The sequence below is a fragment of the Muntiacus reevesi genome, chromosome 10 (assembly GCF_963930625.1).
Source record: "Muntiacus reevesi chromosome 10, mMunRee1.1, whole genome shotgun sequence".
Classification (NCBI taxonomy): Eukaryota; Metazoa; Chordata; class Mammalia; order Artiodactyla; family Cervidae; genus Muntiacus; species Muntiacus reevesi.
In genome coordinates, this window is record NC_089258.1 from 40,747,787 (window position 1) to 40,764,034 (window position 16,248).

At 36.6% G+C, this 16,248-nt stretch overlaps 1 protein-coding gene across 2 annotated transcripts in view; it reads left to right on the plus strand.

Moving 5' to 3' along the window:
• CNTRL (centriolin) overlaps positions 1 to 16,248 on the plus strand; it is an 81,972-nt gene that overhangs the window by 22,586 nt on the left and 43,138 nt on the right. For both annotated transcript variants that reach the window (XM_065946906.1, XM_065946907.1), the window contains exons 8-13: positions 3,864 to 3,983; positions 4,882 to 5,110; positions 6,368 to 6,477; positions 8,467 to 8,661; positions 12,559 to 12,712; positions 13,708 to 13,928. In XM_065946906.1, coding sequence (XP_065802978.1) covers positions 3,864 to 3,983; positions 4,882 to 5,110; positions 6,368 to 6,477; positions 8,467 to 8,661; positions 12,559 to 12,712; positions 13,708 to 13,928 — 1,029 coding nt within the window. The remainder of the gene's footprint in view (positions 1 to 3,863; positions 3,984 to 4,881; positions 5,111 to 6,367; positions 6,478 to 8,466; positions 8,662 to 12,558; positions 12,713 to 13,707; positions 13,929 to 16,248) is intronic.

The following is a 16,248-nucleotide window of genomic DNA, read 5'->3' on the forward strand; positions in this document are numbered from 1 at the left end:
CACAGTTTTTTTTAGTTATTGAAGTATTGCATATATGTTTATTAATTATTTTGTATTTCTTCTTTAAATTCATCTTGTTTTACTTGTTGTTTTATGATTCCAAAGAACTTTTCTATGTTTTAAAAGAAGACTTCTGTCTTATTTTAGGAACCTACATTTGAAAAACATTTTCCATTATCTTATGCAAAATGTCTGGTGGTAATATCATTTATAGTTGTAGAATATTCTAGTTTCATAAAGTAATTCCTCATGTAGTATGCAAATTAACTTCTAAATGAAATCTGATAACATTGAAGGAAAACTTTTGGTGGTCATTTAACCTGTAATGGTCCTTCTTTCCTGCCACCAACAAATAATTAACTTTAATATTAATATTTCTCATTATCTTTTTCAAGTTATTTAAGTTATTTAACTCTTGTTCTTGTTTCCTCAGTTTTAAAATGAGGACTATTTACCTGCCCTGTGACTAAGTGAGGTTATGAATCTGAAAATGATTTAAAATGAACTAAACTAAGTAATATGATAGTAAATTTGAAACTCATAGGTAGGATGATGATAAAATGCGTCCATATAAAAATAATGCAGGTGTTAATAAACATGCCTTCCTAAGGTAAGTTGTCAGTAAAGAGCAGCTTTCGTTGTCATAGCCTCGCTCTCTGGATTTCTCCAGGTGATGCTCTCTGTTTGCTTCTTTCTCCTTTTAGCCCTTGTCTTGGTTTCTTGCAGACCCTTGTCTGCCGATTCTTTATTCTTCCTTAAAGGTAGTTTGTTCAGGGCTGAATTGTACACTCTTTTTCATGGTTTGCATGATAACTTGTGTTAATATACTTACGGACATTTTAAGTTTTGAAACTGGCTTGCCTTTTGAAAAATGTGCTTGTGTGTGTATGTATTTTTTTTTCAATGTGTACATAGGAGAGTGAGTATGAATGTGGGGAAAAGAATTTGTATTATTTTTCCTACTGGTAAATATGTTAACTTCAGTCAACTCTTGATTATCCACAACTAACACTGTGACTAGCCTACTTTCCAGGGCCTTAGACTCCCACTTTGTTCTCAGTTATACATTTCTTCAGTGGACATTTATTGAGTGCTTACTGTATGCTAAGCCTACCGCTGTAAAAGACACAAAGCACAGAGTATTTCTTGGTAAAGCTGACCCTTGAACACGTGGGGGTTATAATCCATGTGTAACTTTTAGTTGACCCTCAGTATCCTTAGTTTCTTGGCATCCGCGGGTTCAACCAACCACTAACTGTCTAGTACTACAGTAAATACTGTTGGAAAATACCTGCTCAGTCAAACCTGCATTGTTCAAAGGTCAGACTGTTTGCCTGCAGAGGCCAATTCATGTATCCTGCATGGTTCCGTCACATTTGTTTTTCCCCACTGCCACCAAAGAAGGAAATGGCAACCCACTCTAGTGTTCTTGCCTGGAAAATCCCATGGACAGAGGAACCTAGCGGGCTACAGTTTATGGGTCACAACAAGTTGGCAACGACTGGGCAACTGAGCACACACTGCCGCTGATCTTTGTGGAGAAGAGCCCAAGAGTCGTCGACACTGTTGGTTGTGAGTCGCTTTCTTGAGACTCAGGGACTTGTGAGCATTAGTGAAAGCATCTCTGTGGGTAATGTGCTTGACACCCCACCGCAGGACATGGAAGGCAGTGTAGTATAGCAGTGTTAGATTTGAAATCAGGAAGCTTGGAATTGAGCTCTGCCTGTTCCACTATCAGCTGTGCAGCTGGGCAACTTATTTAACCTCTCTGTACAGCTTCTGTCATCTCACACGGTGGTTGTGAAGATTTAGTGAGATAGCACACGCCAGATGCTTAGCTGAGTGTCTCGCATGCCATGAGTTCTGTCAGGATTACCCGCTATCCCTGTTAGCCTTGCTTCCCCTCAGATGGATAGTCAGGAGATGACTGAAAGGTAAATCATGCACGACTTTGATTTCGTGGACCTTATAAAATGTTCATGTTTGTTTTATGTTTTATTCTCTTCAGCTTGCATTTTTGTATTAAAGAAATTTTTCTGCATGCATATTTTTTGTCTAGTATCTACTGTTGAATGCTGGGGGCAATGAAAAAGCAGAAATCACTTAGTGGACCTTTGAAATGAATCAAGAATTGGTTTAGTAGAAAGGGAGCTGGTACTGGTAGTTAATAAAATATTTAATTTCTACCACTAATTATCTAACGTCTGACAAGTCAGTTAACCAATCTGGGATTCAGTTTCTTTTTTAAGTTATTTATTTTAAATGAAACAAGGATGAATATTTTTAATAATAAAAGGTACAGTTCACAAAGAAGATATCATAAACCACTGGACACCTTAACAACAAAGAAAGAAAGATATATAAAGCAAAAGTCAGAAGAAATATAAGGGAAAAGAAAAAATACATAATCATATTGATACGTTTCTCTGAGAATATTTTATCAAGTGCAGAAAAAATAAGAATAGGAGCATCTTGAGTGATATCATTAATAATTTAAATAGAATAGATTTATATTTAATCTATATTAATCATATCCTACACAAATATATTTAGAATTTTGTATTTCATGCATTGTTATTAGATGTCCATAGAATATTTAGAAAAACTGGCAAAAAGATAAACATTACTAAATTTTAAAAAGTAGAATTCTTTTTTGTGTGTGTGATTCAGTTATACATATGTGTTATTCTTAAATTTATTTTCCATTATAGGTTATTACAAGATATTGACTATAGTTCCCTGTGCTATATAGTAAATCTTTGCTGCTTGTTGCATATTGTTTTAAATTAGAAATCTAGCATTCAATTCATACTGTCAAATGTGGAATCAAAATGTCATAAATTTTTTAGTTAGGCAAGAATTCATAAGTTTTCTAAAATATATATATTATTCATATATTTATATATGTGTGTGTACAAAAGCTTTTCTACTATGCTTGATAAAGTCTTGAGAACATCAAAAAAAAGAGATGGAGAAATTGAAAAACATAAACTAAATGAAATAGGAGCACTGAATATGAAATAGAAAAAGTGAAACAAACTAGATAAAAGTAAAAGATCCTCATATAGTCCAGTTGTTTTTAAACATGGCTGCTCATTAGAAACAAATCTGGAGCTCTGGCAAAAAAAAAAAAACAGTGATACTTGGGCATTTGTAGTTTATTTATAAATTCAGAAGATTAGATTAGATGATTTGTTTTCTTTTAGCTCCTAAAATTTCCAAGAATAACTAAAAAGTTGTAATATAGTAGGATTACTTTATTAAAAATTTAATAATATCACATATTTGGATCTAATTGAGCTTATTTATATCCCTTATCCTCTATTACAAAAATAATGTTCTAAACACTTAAAACCAAGATGTTGTTAGCCAAAATATGACAGCAAGAGCAGTACAACAGTTAAAACCAATTTCCTATTTTCATCCTTCTCACTCCTAATTTCTTTGTAATTAATAGCTAATATCATGCCTATCCATGAAGCTATCATTAATCAATTAAATAAATTAGTACCAATTATTATAAAAACCAGGAAGCAGATACTTAGTAGACTAGTTACTTAAAAATAATTGATTATTTTCACATTTGGATAAAGCAAATTTAAATGATTTTTTAAAAAACTTTTCATTATATCCTAAAATAATAAACTTCAAAGGTCTCTTATGTGATCTCTTATGAAAGGATAATTTTGTGTTTCATTTTTTTATAATACTTTAGAATTAAGTTAAAATGCTCTTAATGTTCTATCTGCTGTGGGATTTTTTAAAATCTAATAATCAGTTATGATTAAAACTTGCCACACCAGTCTACCTTTATACTGACTTATTGAGTCTGTGTGTTGTTTCTTATCAAATTGGGCCAACAGCTAAGACAGAAGACCATGGAACTAACGCGAGCATGTCAGAAACAGTATGAACTGGAACAGGAGTTGGCTTTTTATAAAATCGATGCTAAATTTGAGCCACTAAATTATTATCCCTCAGAGGTGAGTTATTTTAATTTTGTAGTAATCCAAGTTAAAGCCTGGATAGAAGGGGGCAGGGAAGGGCAGGGTAGTGGTGATGTTTAAAAAAATTTTATTGATAATCACATTCTTGTAATGAGGCTATCAGCAGAGTAAATGTATTTTGGTTCAGCCTGTGAATGATCTAGCTCAGTGAGGTAGAGCAGTGTCCATAAGAGTTTAAAAGCCCCAAAAGGATATTTGCCCACATCCATATTTGTAACCCAGAGCAACCTTCTAATCGTCAGTTATCTCACTCAAAAGTGTAGTTTGGTCAGCTTCCTTAAATCCAAACTTCCAGGAAAACTGCACTGCCTTTTTCAGTGGCCATGGCATAGTCATCTCCCTGTATGGTTTGTTCAGGAGCCACTGGGTTCACTATTCATCAGTCACTATTTATACAAATACCATAAATGTCACTGTAATGGAAAGCCATTTAACTTCCAAGATCCAGTGATTCCAATCAATATCATATATCATTTAGTAAAAATTCAGTAATTAACATTTATTAGACTGAGATTTTACTTATATGCCAACCAAGAAACCAAAATACAACACCTAGACATCTGATCTGAGAGATTCAGTGGTACTTAAAGCGCATGCCTGTAGGTACTTCCTTAATCAGTCAGTCCAGCTCACTCTTCAGGGATAGGAAGAAGAATCTTCTTGAGACCATTTTTTTGTTCTAGTTCCTTTTTAGTATTAAGAATAAGATACAAGAATTTTATATATAGTTTTATATATCTTTTTAACTTCTATATATGTAAGATTAGTATTTAGGCAGTTCTGTGCTATATTCTTCACTAATAAAGCGAAAAATGTCACTTGGCTGCATAGCAGTTGCTTACTAAGGCATAAGCTCTCTTTACTTTGTTTTTAGTATGCTGACGTTGATAAAGCCCCAGATGAAAGCCCTTACATTGGCAAGTCCAGATACAAGAGAAATATGTTCGCCACAGAGAGTTACATTGCGGATAATGCCCAGTCAGTTGAGATCAAGAGGATGGAGCCAGAGGAAGGGGAGCAACTTAGAAACGAGCATGTGAACTTGAAAGCCCATATGCCACTGGACACGGAGCTGGAAGACAAAGAGAACAAAATAAGTACAGGTTAAAACAAGTTACTTTGAGTTCTTTAAATATGTAAAAAGATTGAATATATATGCTGATTTTTTAAATCTGGTTAAACATGCTGAAGGTATTTATTATGATGTTGTTTACATGAGAAGTTTAAAACAAAAGTAGTGATTCATTGAACAGGTTCTTTTTTAATCATTCCTGTTATGAGGGAGAATTATACTCTGACCATAATTTGGCAACATGTCCAGGGGCTCCAAGAATGCTTAAATTTGGTTGTCCTGACAACAAATTCTTCTCACCATTGGACCTGCACATTCAAAGGCACAGTTAGTAATAACTGAAGCAAGTGCAGTTATTGATTGCTATACGTGTTGCTGAAACCCGAAGCAGTGCTTTGGGTAAGCCGGCTTAGTGTATTCTCCTTAGGCTTGGGTCCAAGGCTGACCTCTGACTCTTCCTGACCTGTTCCACACTCCATCTCCTCAGTTGCCTCCCAAATCATGTAATTCAAGGAATCTTACCACTTCCTGGCAAGTCATAAAGAGAAAGAAATCAACCCAAGGACCACTTAGAGACCTTCCAAGTGGCAAGCGTTGAATGCACTAACCCACTTAGCTGTGTGCATATGAGGGGATTAGAAAGCAGTCTTGAGTTCATGCATCCACCTCCCTGGTAATGATGGCCCACTGTGGGGACCTCAGCCAGTGAGATTAGTGGCCCCTCTTCCCTTGGTTGGCAGCTAACTGGAAAAACTCAGAAGGCCAACAGAGGTTGACCTGGAGACAGGAAAAAAGAGGCTGGCTGTCCATGTCTGCATACACTATATTCAAGGCTTGGAAGGGAAAAGCAAAACTAAATCAGATATGTGTACTGACTAGCTTCAAGGGGTCATAGTCTTATAGGAGGTGGGGGGGGGGAAGGAGGAAGGGGAAGAGAAATTAGAAATTTGAGGTAGAAAATCATTGATTTGTAAGTGCATATTTTCAAGCAAAATCCTTAGCCTCTCAGAAGTTCCTTAATTTGGGGATTATCAAGTAAAGCCCCTTTTATGTTAAGAATTTTACAAGTAAATGAATCAATTATAGCTCTATGTCATATCATGAAACTATTCTATAGATTAATAGAGAGGAAAGCTATCATAAGCAATTACTTTTTTATATTCATGTGATGTATAATTACAGAGTTAAATTGGGGGGGAGAGGAAGTTATTGCTAAGAAAAAGGTAGAAATTTGAGAATTAAAGATTTTTCTTGTGTGTGTCTGTGTGCATGGTTTTTAAATTTGTAGCACAAGCTCGACTATCAGAACTGCATGGTGAAATAGAAAAGGCGGAACAACAAATTTTAAGAGCCACTGAAGAATTTAAACAACTAGAAGAAGCTGTACAACTTAAAAAAGTAGGTTAAAGTAAAGCTGTATTGCTAAGAGGAAATGCCAAAAATGAAATGTGCTTCCCTCTTCATAACTGTGTAAAGACTGTCTTCAAACAGTCTTCAGATCATTGCTGCCTAATTAATTGTGGAATAACAAATTTCAGAGTCAAACATGGTTCTAGCATTTTCCAATTTCATTTCCTGCCATTCAGGATGACATCTTATTAACATTTTATAGAGTGTACAGGTATACATTACTTTTATGTAAAAAAAGATACATTCCATCTACTCTATTATGAAAGTGTCTAATTTATCAAGGGAAATGCCTTCCTAATATCTTTCCTAATTTAATTAAACAGTCCCCACCATTAAGATCCTGGGACCTAGATTAACAGCCAGAAGACATCTCAATAATAACATTATTAAACACAGGCAGCAAAAATATAAATGATCTAAAATGTAGTATGTAAAAAGATGATGTCATGAAGAAGTAAACAGCTCAAAACCTGTGACTTAGTTGAATAGGAAGAAAGTTCAAAAAAGGAAGTATTTTGACATTTTAGTTTTTAAGTATGTGAAAGGTTTTAATTATTTGCAACTTCTAAAAATCAGTATTTCAAAATTATGATGGTGACTGTATTCACACCATAGTAAATAGAAAAGAACATGAAGTCCAAGTTATATATTCTTTTAAAAAGACACCCTGTGTTGTTACTTTCAGATTGTTGAGTAACCAGAAATTGATTCGGGTTTGTGTGGCCGTTGCTGCCTGGGCTGGGCCTTGAGTAATGAACCGCTGTGTTCCTCCCTCCGGGACAGGAAGTAGGCAATAGATAGTAAAAATAAGTTTAGAAGAAATGTATAAATAAATAGCATAGGTTGTAGGGAGGGGAAAAACGAAAATTAGCAGAAACAATAAAAAGGATGTAGATGGGGGCGGCCCACAGAGGCCTTGCTGAGGAGGCGACTCTTAGACTGAGAAAGGATGAGAGGGAGCCAGTGAGGGCTTCCAGGCGGAGGTGACCGAGTGTGCAAAGGGCTTCAGACTAAAGAGTCCCCTGCAGAGTGAGGGAGCGTGTAGTCAAGATGAGGTTAAAGCTCATGCCAGCATCATAGACCATTTTAAGGGGTTTGAATTTTATCCTGAATGTAATAGGAAGCCTTTGAAGGACTTTAGGTGGTAGAGTAGCTGATCTTATTTGTATTTTTATAAGGTCACTCTCCTACTTGATGAGAGTGAAGTGGGTTGAGAGAGGTGGAGAGAATGGAGATGTGTACGTTGGTTTGGAGGCTGTGGTCTAGTACAGGCAAGACACGGTGGCTTGGACTACAGAAGTGATGGCAGTCACGGAGAGAAAGGAGACTGGGTGAAAATCTGGCAGGAGAGATGGCGGGAGGTAAAGAAGGATTGAAAATGGGAGATGAGGTGGACAGAGCCGTCAAGAACAGTTTATAAGAATCTGTAATTTATAAGAACGTTTTAAAACAGCACTGGCCAAAGCTTTTGATAGAAGTAAATAATGTACAAAGTATTTAAGTAAATAGAGCCTTATAAAATGTACTTAGGAAAAAATAGCTATTTTAAGTGAGTTATTTAAATATTTTTAAAATATTTATATTTTTAAAGATAATAGAGCCTTATAATAAAGGCTTTCATTACACTGTTAGTTTGATATCCTAATACAAGGGTAGGTGCTGTATAAAGTCAACTACTGTTAAGGCTATGACTATTATTATTAATAATTTATGTTATTTGTACTGGAATGACAAATTTCATTACTACCTGCATTTACTTTTCATAAGCTCTTATAAACATTTTTACATGTAATAAAGATAAAAGCATAAGCTATGAATGGATTGCCTAGATAACTCTTACATTTTACTTTTACTAAAAAAAAATCTGATAGAGCATGCAATTGTACTTTTTAAAATTGTACTAGTTGTTTTCTATAAATTTGAAAATCAGTGTTTCTGTCATTTACTAATTGTGTATTGGCATGGGGGGGGAATTAGATTTCAGAAGCGGAGAAAGACTTTCTTTTCAAGCAGCTGAGTGGCAGGATACAACTTCTAAATAAATTACGCCAGGAAGCTCTTGATCTAGAAATGCAGATGGAAAAGCAAAGAGGAGAAATTGCTGAAAAGCAGGAGGAGATCAAGGACCTCCAAAGAGTTATTGATAGTCTGGATTCCGAAGACCCAAAACATGTAAGTAAACGGAGAGAGCTTTGGCTTGTTCTGTGGAAGTGAGAATATAATTTTTTCTGTTAATAGATATTATGTCTCATCATTTGTAGTCTCAGAGTCCTTTCTGAAAACCTCTTAGCTTGACGCACAAATGTGAGCGACATGTTTATGTGTGTGTGTGTATAATATGTGTGTGTATACATATTGTTTGTTGTTTTTATTTAGTCACTAAGTCATATCCAACTCTTGCGCGACCCAGCTGTAACCTGCCAGTCTCCTCTGGGATTTCCCAGGCAAGAATACTGGAATGGATTGCCATTTTCTTCTCCAGGGAATCTTCCCAGTGCAGAGGTCGAACCTGATCTCCTGCATTGCAGGTGGATATTTTACCACTGAGCCGCTGGAAACCCCACATGAAAAATTAGAGATTTTAAATAATATATAATATGGCCTGTAATATCTTCCCTTATCACATTTATTTGCTCAGAAATCGACCACTCCATGTAAGGCCCCTAAGGACAGGAACTGTATCCCCAAGGGCCAATACTATATTTAGAATGATTGCATTAAGGAAAACAGGGAAGAACAGGCCTATTGCTCCTACTCAAAGCTCCTTTTCTTACTGTTTGAGTTCTGTGATCTATGAGTGTAATTAGACCCTAGACTGACTGTTTGCTTTCAACAAACAACTGTGACAGTCTTGGCATACAGGGAGTCTAATACACACTGGATGTCTGTAAAGTGTTACATATAGAAAGAGGTTAAAGGAAAAGTAGGAAAGGCATGCAAGTTTTGAAGGTGTTAGTGGAGATGAAGCATGCAGGCCAGATTTTAAGACTCCTGAAGTTTAGTTCTAGGGTTGTAGCTTTAGTCTGAGTACCAGAGGGTGTCTCTCTTTAATTCATTTACCCAGAAGGAGCATCTTTTTCTAGTTTGCACAAAGTTACCTTATTGGCTATTGGTTGGCACCCCATTTTATGCTGCAAAATGTGAACATTTTAGCAAGAGGGAAAGAATCAAGCTTGGTATTTTGCATATTTTTCTGCAGATATAGACTAACTGTTATTATCTAATCAGATGAAGTATCTTTCTGAATTGCAAATAGCATTTAAAAGTAAAAGCTTGAGAGATTAGAAAGCAGTTAATGAGATATGATGAGAAACAAACGTATTAAGTGACAGTGATGTGTCTCGAATTGTACTTGGTTTTAGGCATGTACGGTGAGGAACTTTTCTTTTATTACAGCATCCAGATGGGATTGGTGACTTTTTAACTTGCATAAGATGAAAAAAAAAAAAAAAAGTGGGGGGGCTTCTCTAGTTGCTCAGTGGTAAAAAAAAAAAAAATCTGCCTGCCAATGCAGGCAATGTGGGTTCCATCCCTGGATCGGGAAGATCCCCTGGAGAAAGGAAATGGCAGCCCACTCCAGTATTCTTGCCTGGAAAATTCCATGGACAGAGGAGTCTGGCGGGCTACAGCCCATGGGGGTCACAAAAGAATCAGACTCAACTTAGTGACTGAACAACAACAAATAAGATAAAAATATGATGTAGAAAGATTAAATGATTTCCCAAGTCTCCCTTTTAAGAAGAGGCAGAGCCCATGCTTATGCTACTACAATGACTTTCTCCTCACAGAGGAGTTTCAAATCTAAAGAGATTAATTACTTTTAAAATTAGTTCAGTGAGTGCCAAGCCTAGTCAAGTTTTCAACAAACTTTAAGCATTTAACTAGTTTTCAAAAGCAAAAGATACTATGTAAAAATCAAATCCCCTTTTAGTTAGAGAAAACGGTTCACAGCTAGAAGCAGAGGTATCGAGGAACAGACGTGATAAGGGGAGATGTGTATCCCCGTTCACTGTCTAACGCGCCCTGTGGAAGCAGAAGGCAACTGTACCTGGAGGGAATCAGCCCTTGGGAGTCTGTTGCAGAGGTTTTCGCGATTGGCTTGGGGGAGCTTCCTGTGTTGTGATTTAAAGCGGGGAGGGTGGGGCCTGCTTGCAGAGGCTGCTTGCGATTGGACGGGCTGGGCTGCCGCTCAGTCTCCGCCAGGAATGTGGTTTGAAGAGCTGGGAGGTTAGAGGCTCGGAGGCGCTTACAAAAATGCGGCTGTCAGAGAGGGAAGTGCACATGAATTTCAAGGCAACATTAGAAAGCGTACCGCCCACAGCTCCTCTGTTCTCAACGGCTCGGTTTTAACAGGACACATTCTAAGTTAAGGTATGATCCTTCTCTCTCTCTCTGTACGAAGGACTTAGAAAGGAGGAGGAGTCAGAGATGTGAGTTCCTGTTTTTACGATACCTCTATTGTGAGCTCCTCGGTGGTGAAATCGCTGAATGTACTTCTGCTCCCATGTGTTTAATGCAGATCAGTGATGTGTTGAACTAATTCTTTGTCCTGCGTGTAGAGATTTCAGTAGAAGTTTTAATAGTGAATTTTTAAGATTTATTGATACAGATAAGAGGACAGAAGATTTTAAAAATTTACTCTGAGCCACAAAAATCCTAAATTTACTTAGAATTTAAACTTTTATCTTTAGTTACCTTTTGAGAAAGATTTCAGATGGGTATTTTGGGAGAGTAGGAGGAGTTTTGAAAATCCCTTTGAGTCAAGCTGGCCCTCATCTGTTCTTCAGAAATGGAGAGACTTTCCTTCTTGAATTTGGAGGCAACAGCATGTAAAATCAAGGAGTGTTCTTTTATAATCAAATTATAGTCTTAGACTTGAGAAGCATGGAGTTTGTTACTCAGATGGATATAGTTCTTTCTCCTGGTGACTTTCTCTTGATTTTTTTTTTGTTCTGTTCCTCTGATCCTCTGGGGGCAAACTAGAGCTTTGAGAGTGTGAGTGGGAGGACACAGGTTCTCTGGGGAATGATTTTGTCTCCATAAGAACAGTTACCTAAGGATACCTGGGCAAGTCATTTGGTGGATCTGAGATTCAGTTCTCATGCGTGAAAGAGTTCTGTTCTATTTTTTATCCCAGCACACCTGAGAAACACAATCCAATCCTTTGAGTTAACAGTAGCTTCCTAAACCAATGACCGCCAAGGTATGTGTGGGTGTGTGAAAGCTCTTTTTCTACCAGGGATATAGGTAGTGGTTGGAGGAGAAGGGAGTGCCTCCATAGGGCCCTCCATCTTGAGGATCACTGGCCTAAATGGCCTTTGAGGTCTCTCTCAACTCGCAGTTTATAGAACTTAAATGTTTCTTTGTATAAAGAATTGAAAATAAAATTGAATTCTAAGGAAGTATTTATGTCATGTCTCTGTTTCCCCAAAAATATTATAAAAACATTACTTTGCTGACAAAGATCTGTCTAGTCAAAGCTATGGTTTTTCCAGTAGTCACGAATGGGTGTGACTATAAAGTTGGACCATAAAGAAAGCTGAGCGCCAAAGAATTGATGTTTTTGAACTGTGGTGTTGGAGAAGACTCTTGAGAGTCCCTTGGACTGCAAGGAGATCCAACCAGTCCATCCTAAAGGAAATCAGTCCTGAATATTCACTGGAAGGACTCATGCTGAAGCTGAATACTTTGGCCAATAGTTTGGCCACCTGATGGGAAGAACTGATTCATTGGAAAGACCTTGATGCTGGGAAGATTGAAGATGGGGGAGAAGGAGCCAACAGAGAACAAGATGGTTGGATGGCATCACCAACTCGGTGGACATGAGTTTTTTTTTTTTTTGGACATGAGTTTGAGCAAGCTCCAGGAGTTTGTGATGGACAGGGAAGCCTGGCATGCTGTAGTCCATGGGGTCACAAAGAAAACTGTTCATGTGAATACAACACAGTGTCTGACACAAAACAGATGCAAATTGTTACATTTTCTTTTCCATTCTTCCTTAGAAATGTTATTAAGGATTATTATTTTTATAAACATTGAAAGAATTTGGATTTTTTTTTTCCAATTTAGTGCCATATGAAGGCTCAGAAAAGGGGTGAAGAACAACAACTTGGCGTTATGAACCAGCAGTACAGACAGCTTGAGAGTCGTTTGGATGAGATACTTTCTAGAATTGCTAAAGAAACCGAAGAGATTAAGGACCTTGAACAACAGCTTACTGAAGGTGAAAATTCTAAGTATGCTTTGAGGTACCTCAGTTTCAAAATGACAGGCATTAATCCAAATATTAGCTGAACATGCTTCAGCTGTTGGTGCTAATATTTGATAGGGAAATATTTACAGAGTTCTCAAAAATGTTTAATAAAGTTAAAAATTTTTATTTCGGTTTTCTTGGGGTGATGTCCCACTGAGTCAGGTCACTATGGCAAGAAGTCCATACGTGATCACGATAAACACTGGCAGGTGAATGTTGTCTTCTAAGGCATAAAATCCTTGTCACTTACAACTGCTATCAGGCAGTCCATGTCTGGTTATAAGGAGAGTGCAGAAAGAATTTTAGAATCTATTTTTGCAACGCAAATTAATTTGTGACATTGTCAAAATAGTGGAAGAGGAAGATACTAGCCTGCAGTGATAAGAACCTTGGCTTGGTGTAAAAAGATCCCAGTCCTTGTTTTGCCATTATCAGCTGTGTGACCTGGGACAAGTTATTTTTGTCATGATCATTAGTTTTGGAGAGGATTAAGTGAGAGAGTGTTCATAAAGTGCCTGGACATAGTAGGTACCCAGTGTGTGATCGGTGGTTGTTTTTTTTAAGTCTTCTGGTTATAGGTTAATGCTGCCAATCTTGGATTTGACTTGGTTTTGTTTCGTGTGTCCAGTAGTAAGATCTCAGCTTTTTTACACATTCTTCATTATTTTATTTGGAGATTACTACTTTGAACTTTTTACAGCATGAATTAAGCATTTCATAAGCAACGCCAATGACTATACTATTTTTATTGTGTACATGCTTGATACTCCTGTACCATGGATAATAGGGGGGAAACTATTATTGTGTCTTAAATATGAAAAATAAGACAGTAGGAAATACTTGGAAGCTTAGAATTTCATTCTTAGCTAGTAACAAATAGCTAAGGAGTCTAAATGCAGTAATAATATATCCTGAAAGCATTATCTTGTAACCATCCTCACCTTCCCTTTCTCTGTCTTGCTCAGGCCAGATAGCAGCAAATGAAGCCCTGAAGAAGGACTTAGAAGGCATCATCAGTGGGCTGCAGGAATACCTGGGGACTGTTAAGGGCCAGGCCGCTCAGGCCCAGAACGAGTGCAGACGGCTGCAGGCTGAGAAAGAGGTGTTGCTGCGAAGGTTGACCGAGGTCGAGCAGGAAAGGGACCAACTGGAAATAGTTGCCTTAGATGCAGAAAATATGAGGAAGGTATGATGTGTTTCTCCTTGTCTGTTTTCCTTGGCCTCAGAAGTAGATGGTGTCCAAATGAAGTTAGTTAAGGAAGTTAGCGACAGTGCAGTTGTAAGTGACAGAAGTGGTGGTGGCTGTTCAGTGTTTGGGGTTTTTTTCCCCTTTGTGATATGCTTGGAATGACGTTTTTTTCCTTTACTAAGAAAAGGAAGATTATTTTATCAAAATTTCTATCCCCAAAAAGTACTGTGCTCAAATAACTTGAAAGAATAAGAAAGTGTAGCTGTTATAATTACTATATTAGATGTTCATATTTTATTATTTGTGTAGCAAAATTAAGTATAACACAGTTTTTCTTACTCTTGTTATTATTACTTCAAATGTTAGTGTTATCTTACAGATAACAAGACGGGCACATCGTTGTAAATTAAACCCTTCCATGCTTGATTTGTTGACGCTCATTCACAGATTTCACTTGCTTTGTTAAGTTGTTTGGCAAACTTTCTATTGCAAGAGAATCCAGGTTCCCAAACCTCATCCCCAGTAGGGCTGTCTCTGGAAATTTGAATTAATGTGTTTTAATGTTATGAAATTTACCAGGCATATAAGAATATAAAAAATATTTAGCACCATGTACCAACAACATGGTACAGATATAAAAATAAAATAAATATACAGATAAAACATACAGATATACTTAAAACCCTCTGTGTACTGCCTCCTAAAAGTAGCAAAACCCTAAATATATTATTTCCCTCTATATCTCTTCTTTTATTTTATGTATATCCATCTATAAAAATATGTGTTATTGTTTCGCATAATTTTAGGGTTTATATAAAAAGCACATAGTGTATTCTTTGGCCACTTCCTTTCTCACTTCATGTTTATGTTTTTGAGAATTGTGCACATTGACACATTTAGCTCTGTTTTTTTTTTTATGTACATAGCATACCATTTAAGTTATTGCTTATTCATCCTTTTCTTGGGGGATATTGAGATGGTTTCTAGTTTTTTTGCTATTATGATACTGAGAGTGACATTCTTACATATATCCGGGGACTGTGTTCATAGGGGACTGTGACGCAAAGTATATGTGCCTCCTCAAGTTCACGAGATATTATCAAATTACTGTCCACAGTAATTCTATGAATTTCTGTTCCCACCAGCAGTGTGAAGGCTACCATTACACCACTTCCTTGCCATCACCTTACAGTTATCTAACTTTTATTTTGTAAGCCTTAATTTTGAAGTAATTTCAAGCATACAGGAGAGTTGGAAGAATAACTCACTGTATCTTCCATTCAGAGTCACCGATTAATACTTTGCCACATTTGCTTTATCTCATATTTAATTTTACATGATTTTATGTATATCTTTATATTATTTTTTTCCTAATCATGTTAGAATTAGTTGTAGACAATCATGCTCTTTAGCTTTGAAATATTTCAGCATGTCTTTCCTAAGAACAAGGACATTTTCTAACGTAAGCGCAGAATAAGGATCAAATTCAGGAAATATAATATTTTGCCAGACTTAGTGTTTGCCAATCTGCCAGATTTGGAATGATCTTTGTATTTTTTTTACATTTACAGGAAAGTGGAAAGAATAGTTCATTGAGCTTCTGTGTGCTCTCCTAAATTGAATAGTTTACCATATATATATATATGTTGCTGGGTCATTTGAAAGTTGCAGGTGTTACATCATCCCTTTAGTCCACATCTCTTTAAAATGAGGCTGTTTTCCTCCATCACTCTGATACCATTATTACACCTAGAAAATCAACAGCAGTTCCTTAATATTGTCTAATATCTGAGCCATATTCACATTTTCCCAATTATGCCAAGGGTGTGTTTTATAGCTTGTGTGTGTTTGTGTAGAATCCAGCTAGTAGTTCTGTATGGTGTCCCACCTTCTAGATTTGTCTGATTGTTTCCTCATGGTTGGTTTAACTTGTTCCTCTATGCTTGTGCAAAATAATGTCTCATTTTAAGTACATCTCCCCCTAATTACTGGAGAAGTTAAGTACTTTTCATCTGCTTACCTGCCATTCAGTTTTTCTCTTCAGTGAATTCCCTCTTCATATTCTTTGCCCAATTTTTTCTGTTGGATTGTCTGTCTTTTTCTTAATGATTTGTAGAAACTCTTTATATATTCTGGATATTAATTCTCTGTTGGTTATATGTAGAATCTGCATCCTGGACAAGCAACCCAGATGATGCTCACGCTAGGTGGTCTTGTATCACCCACTGAGAGACTCTTCTATAGAAGTTCTCATCACAAGATTCTCCTTTGTAATCCAGAGTAGTTTGGTCTAATTCTCAAGATCCCAAATAAATAG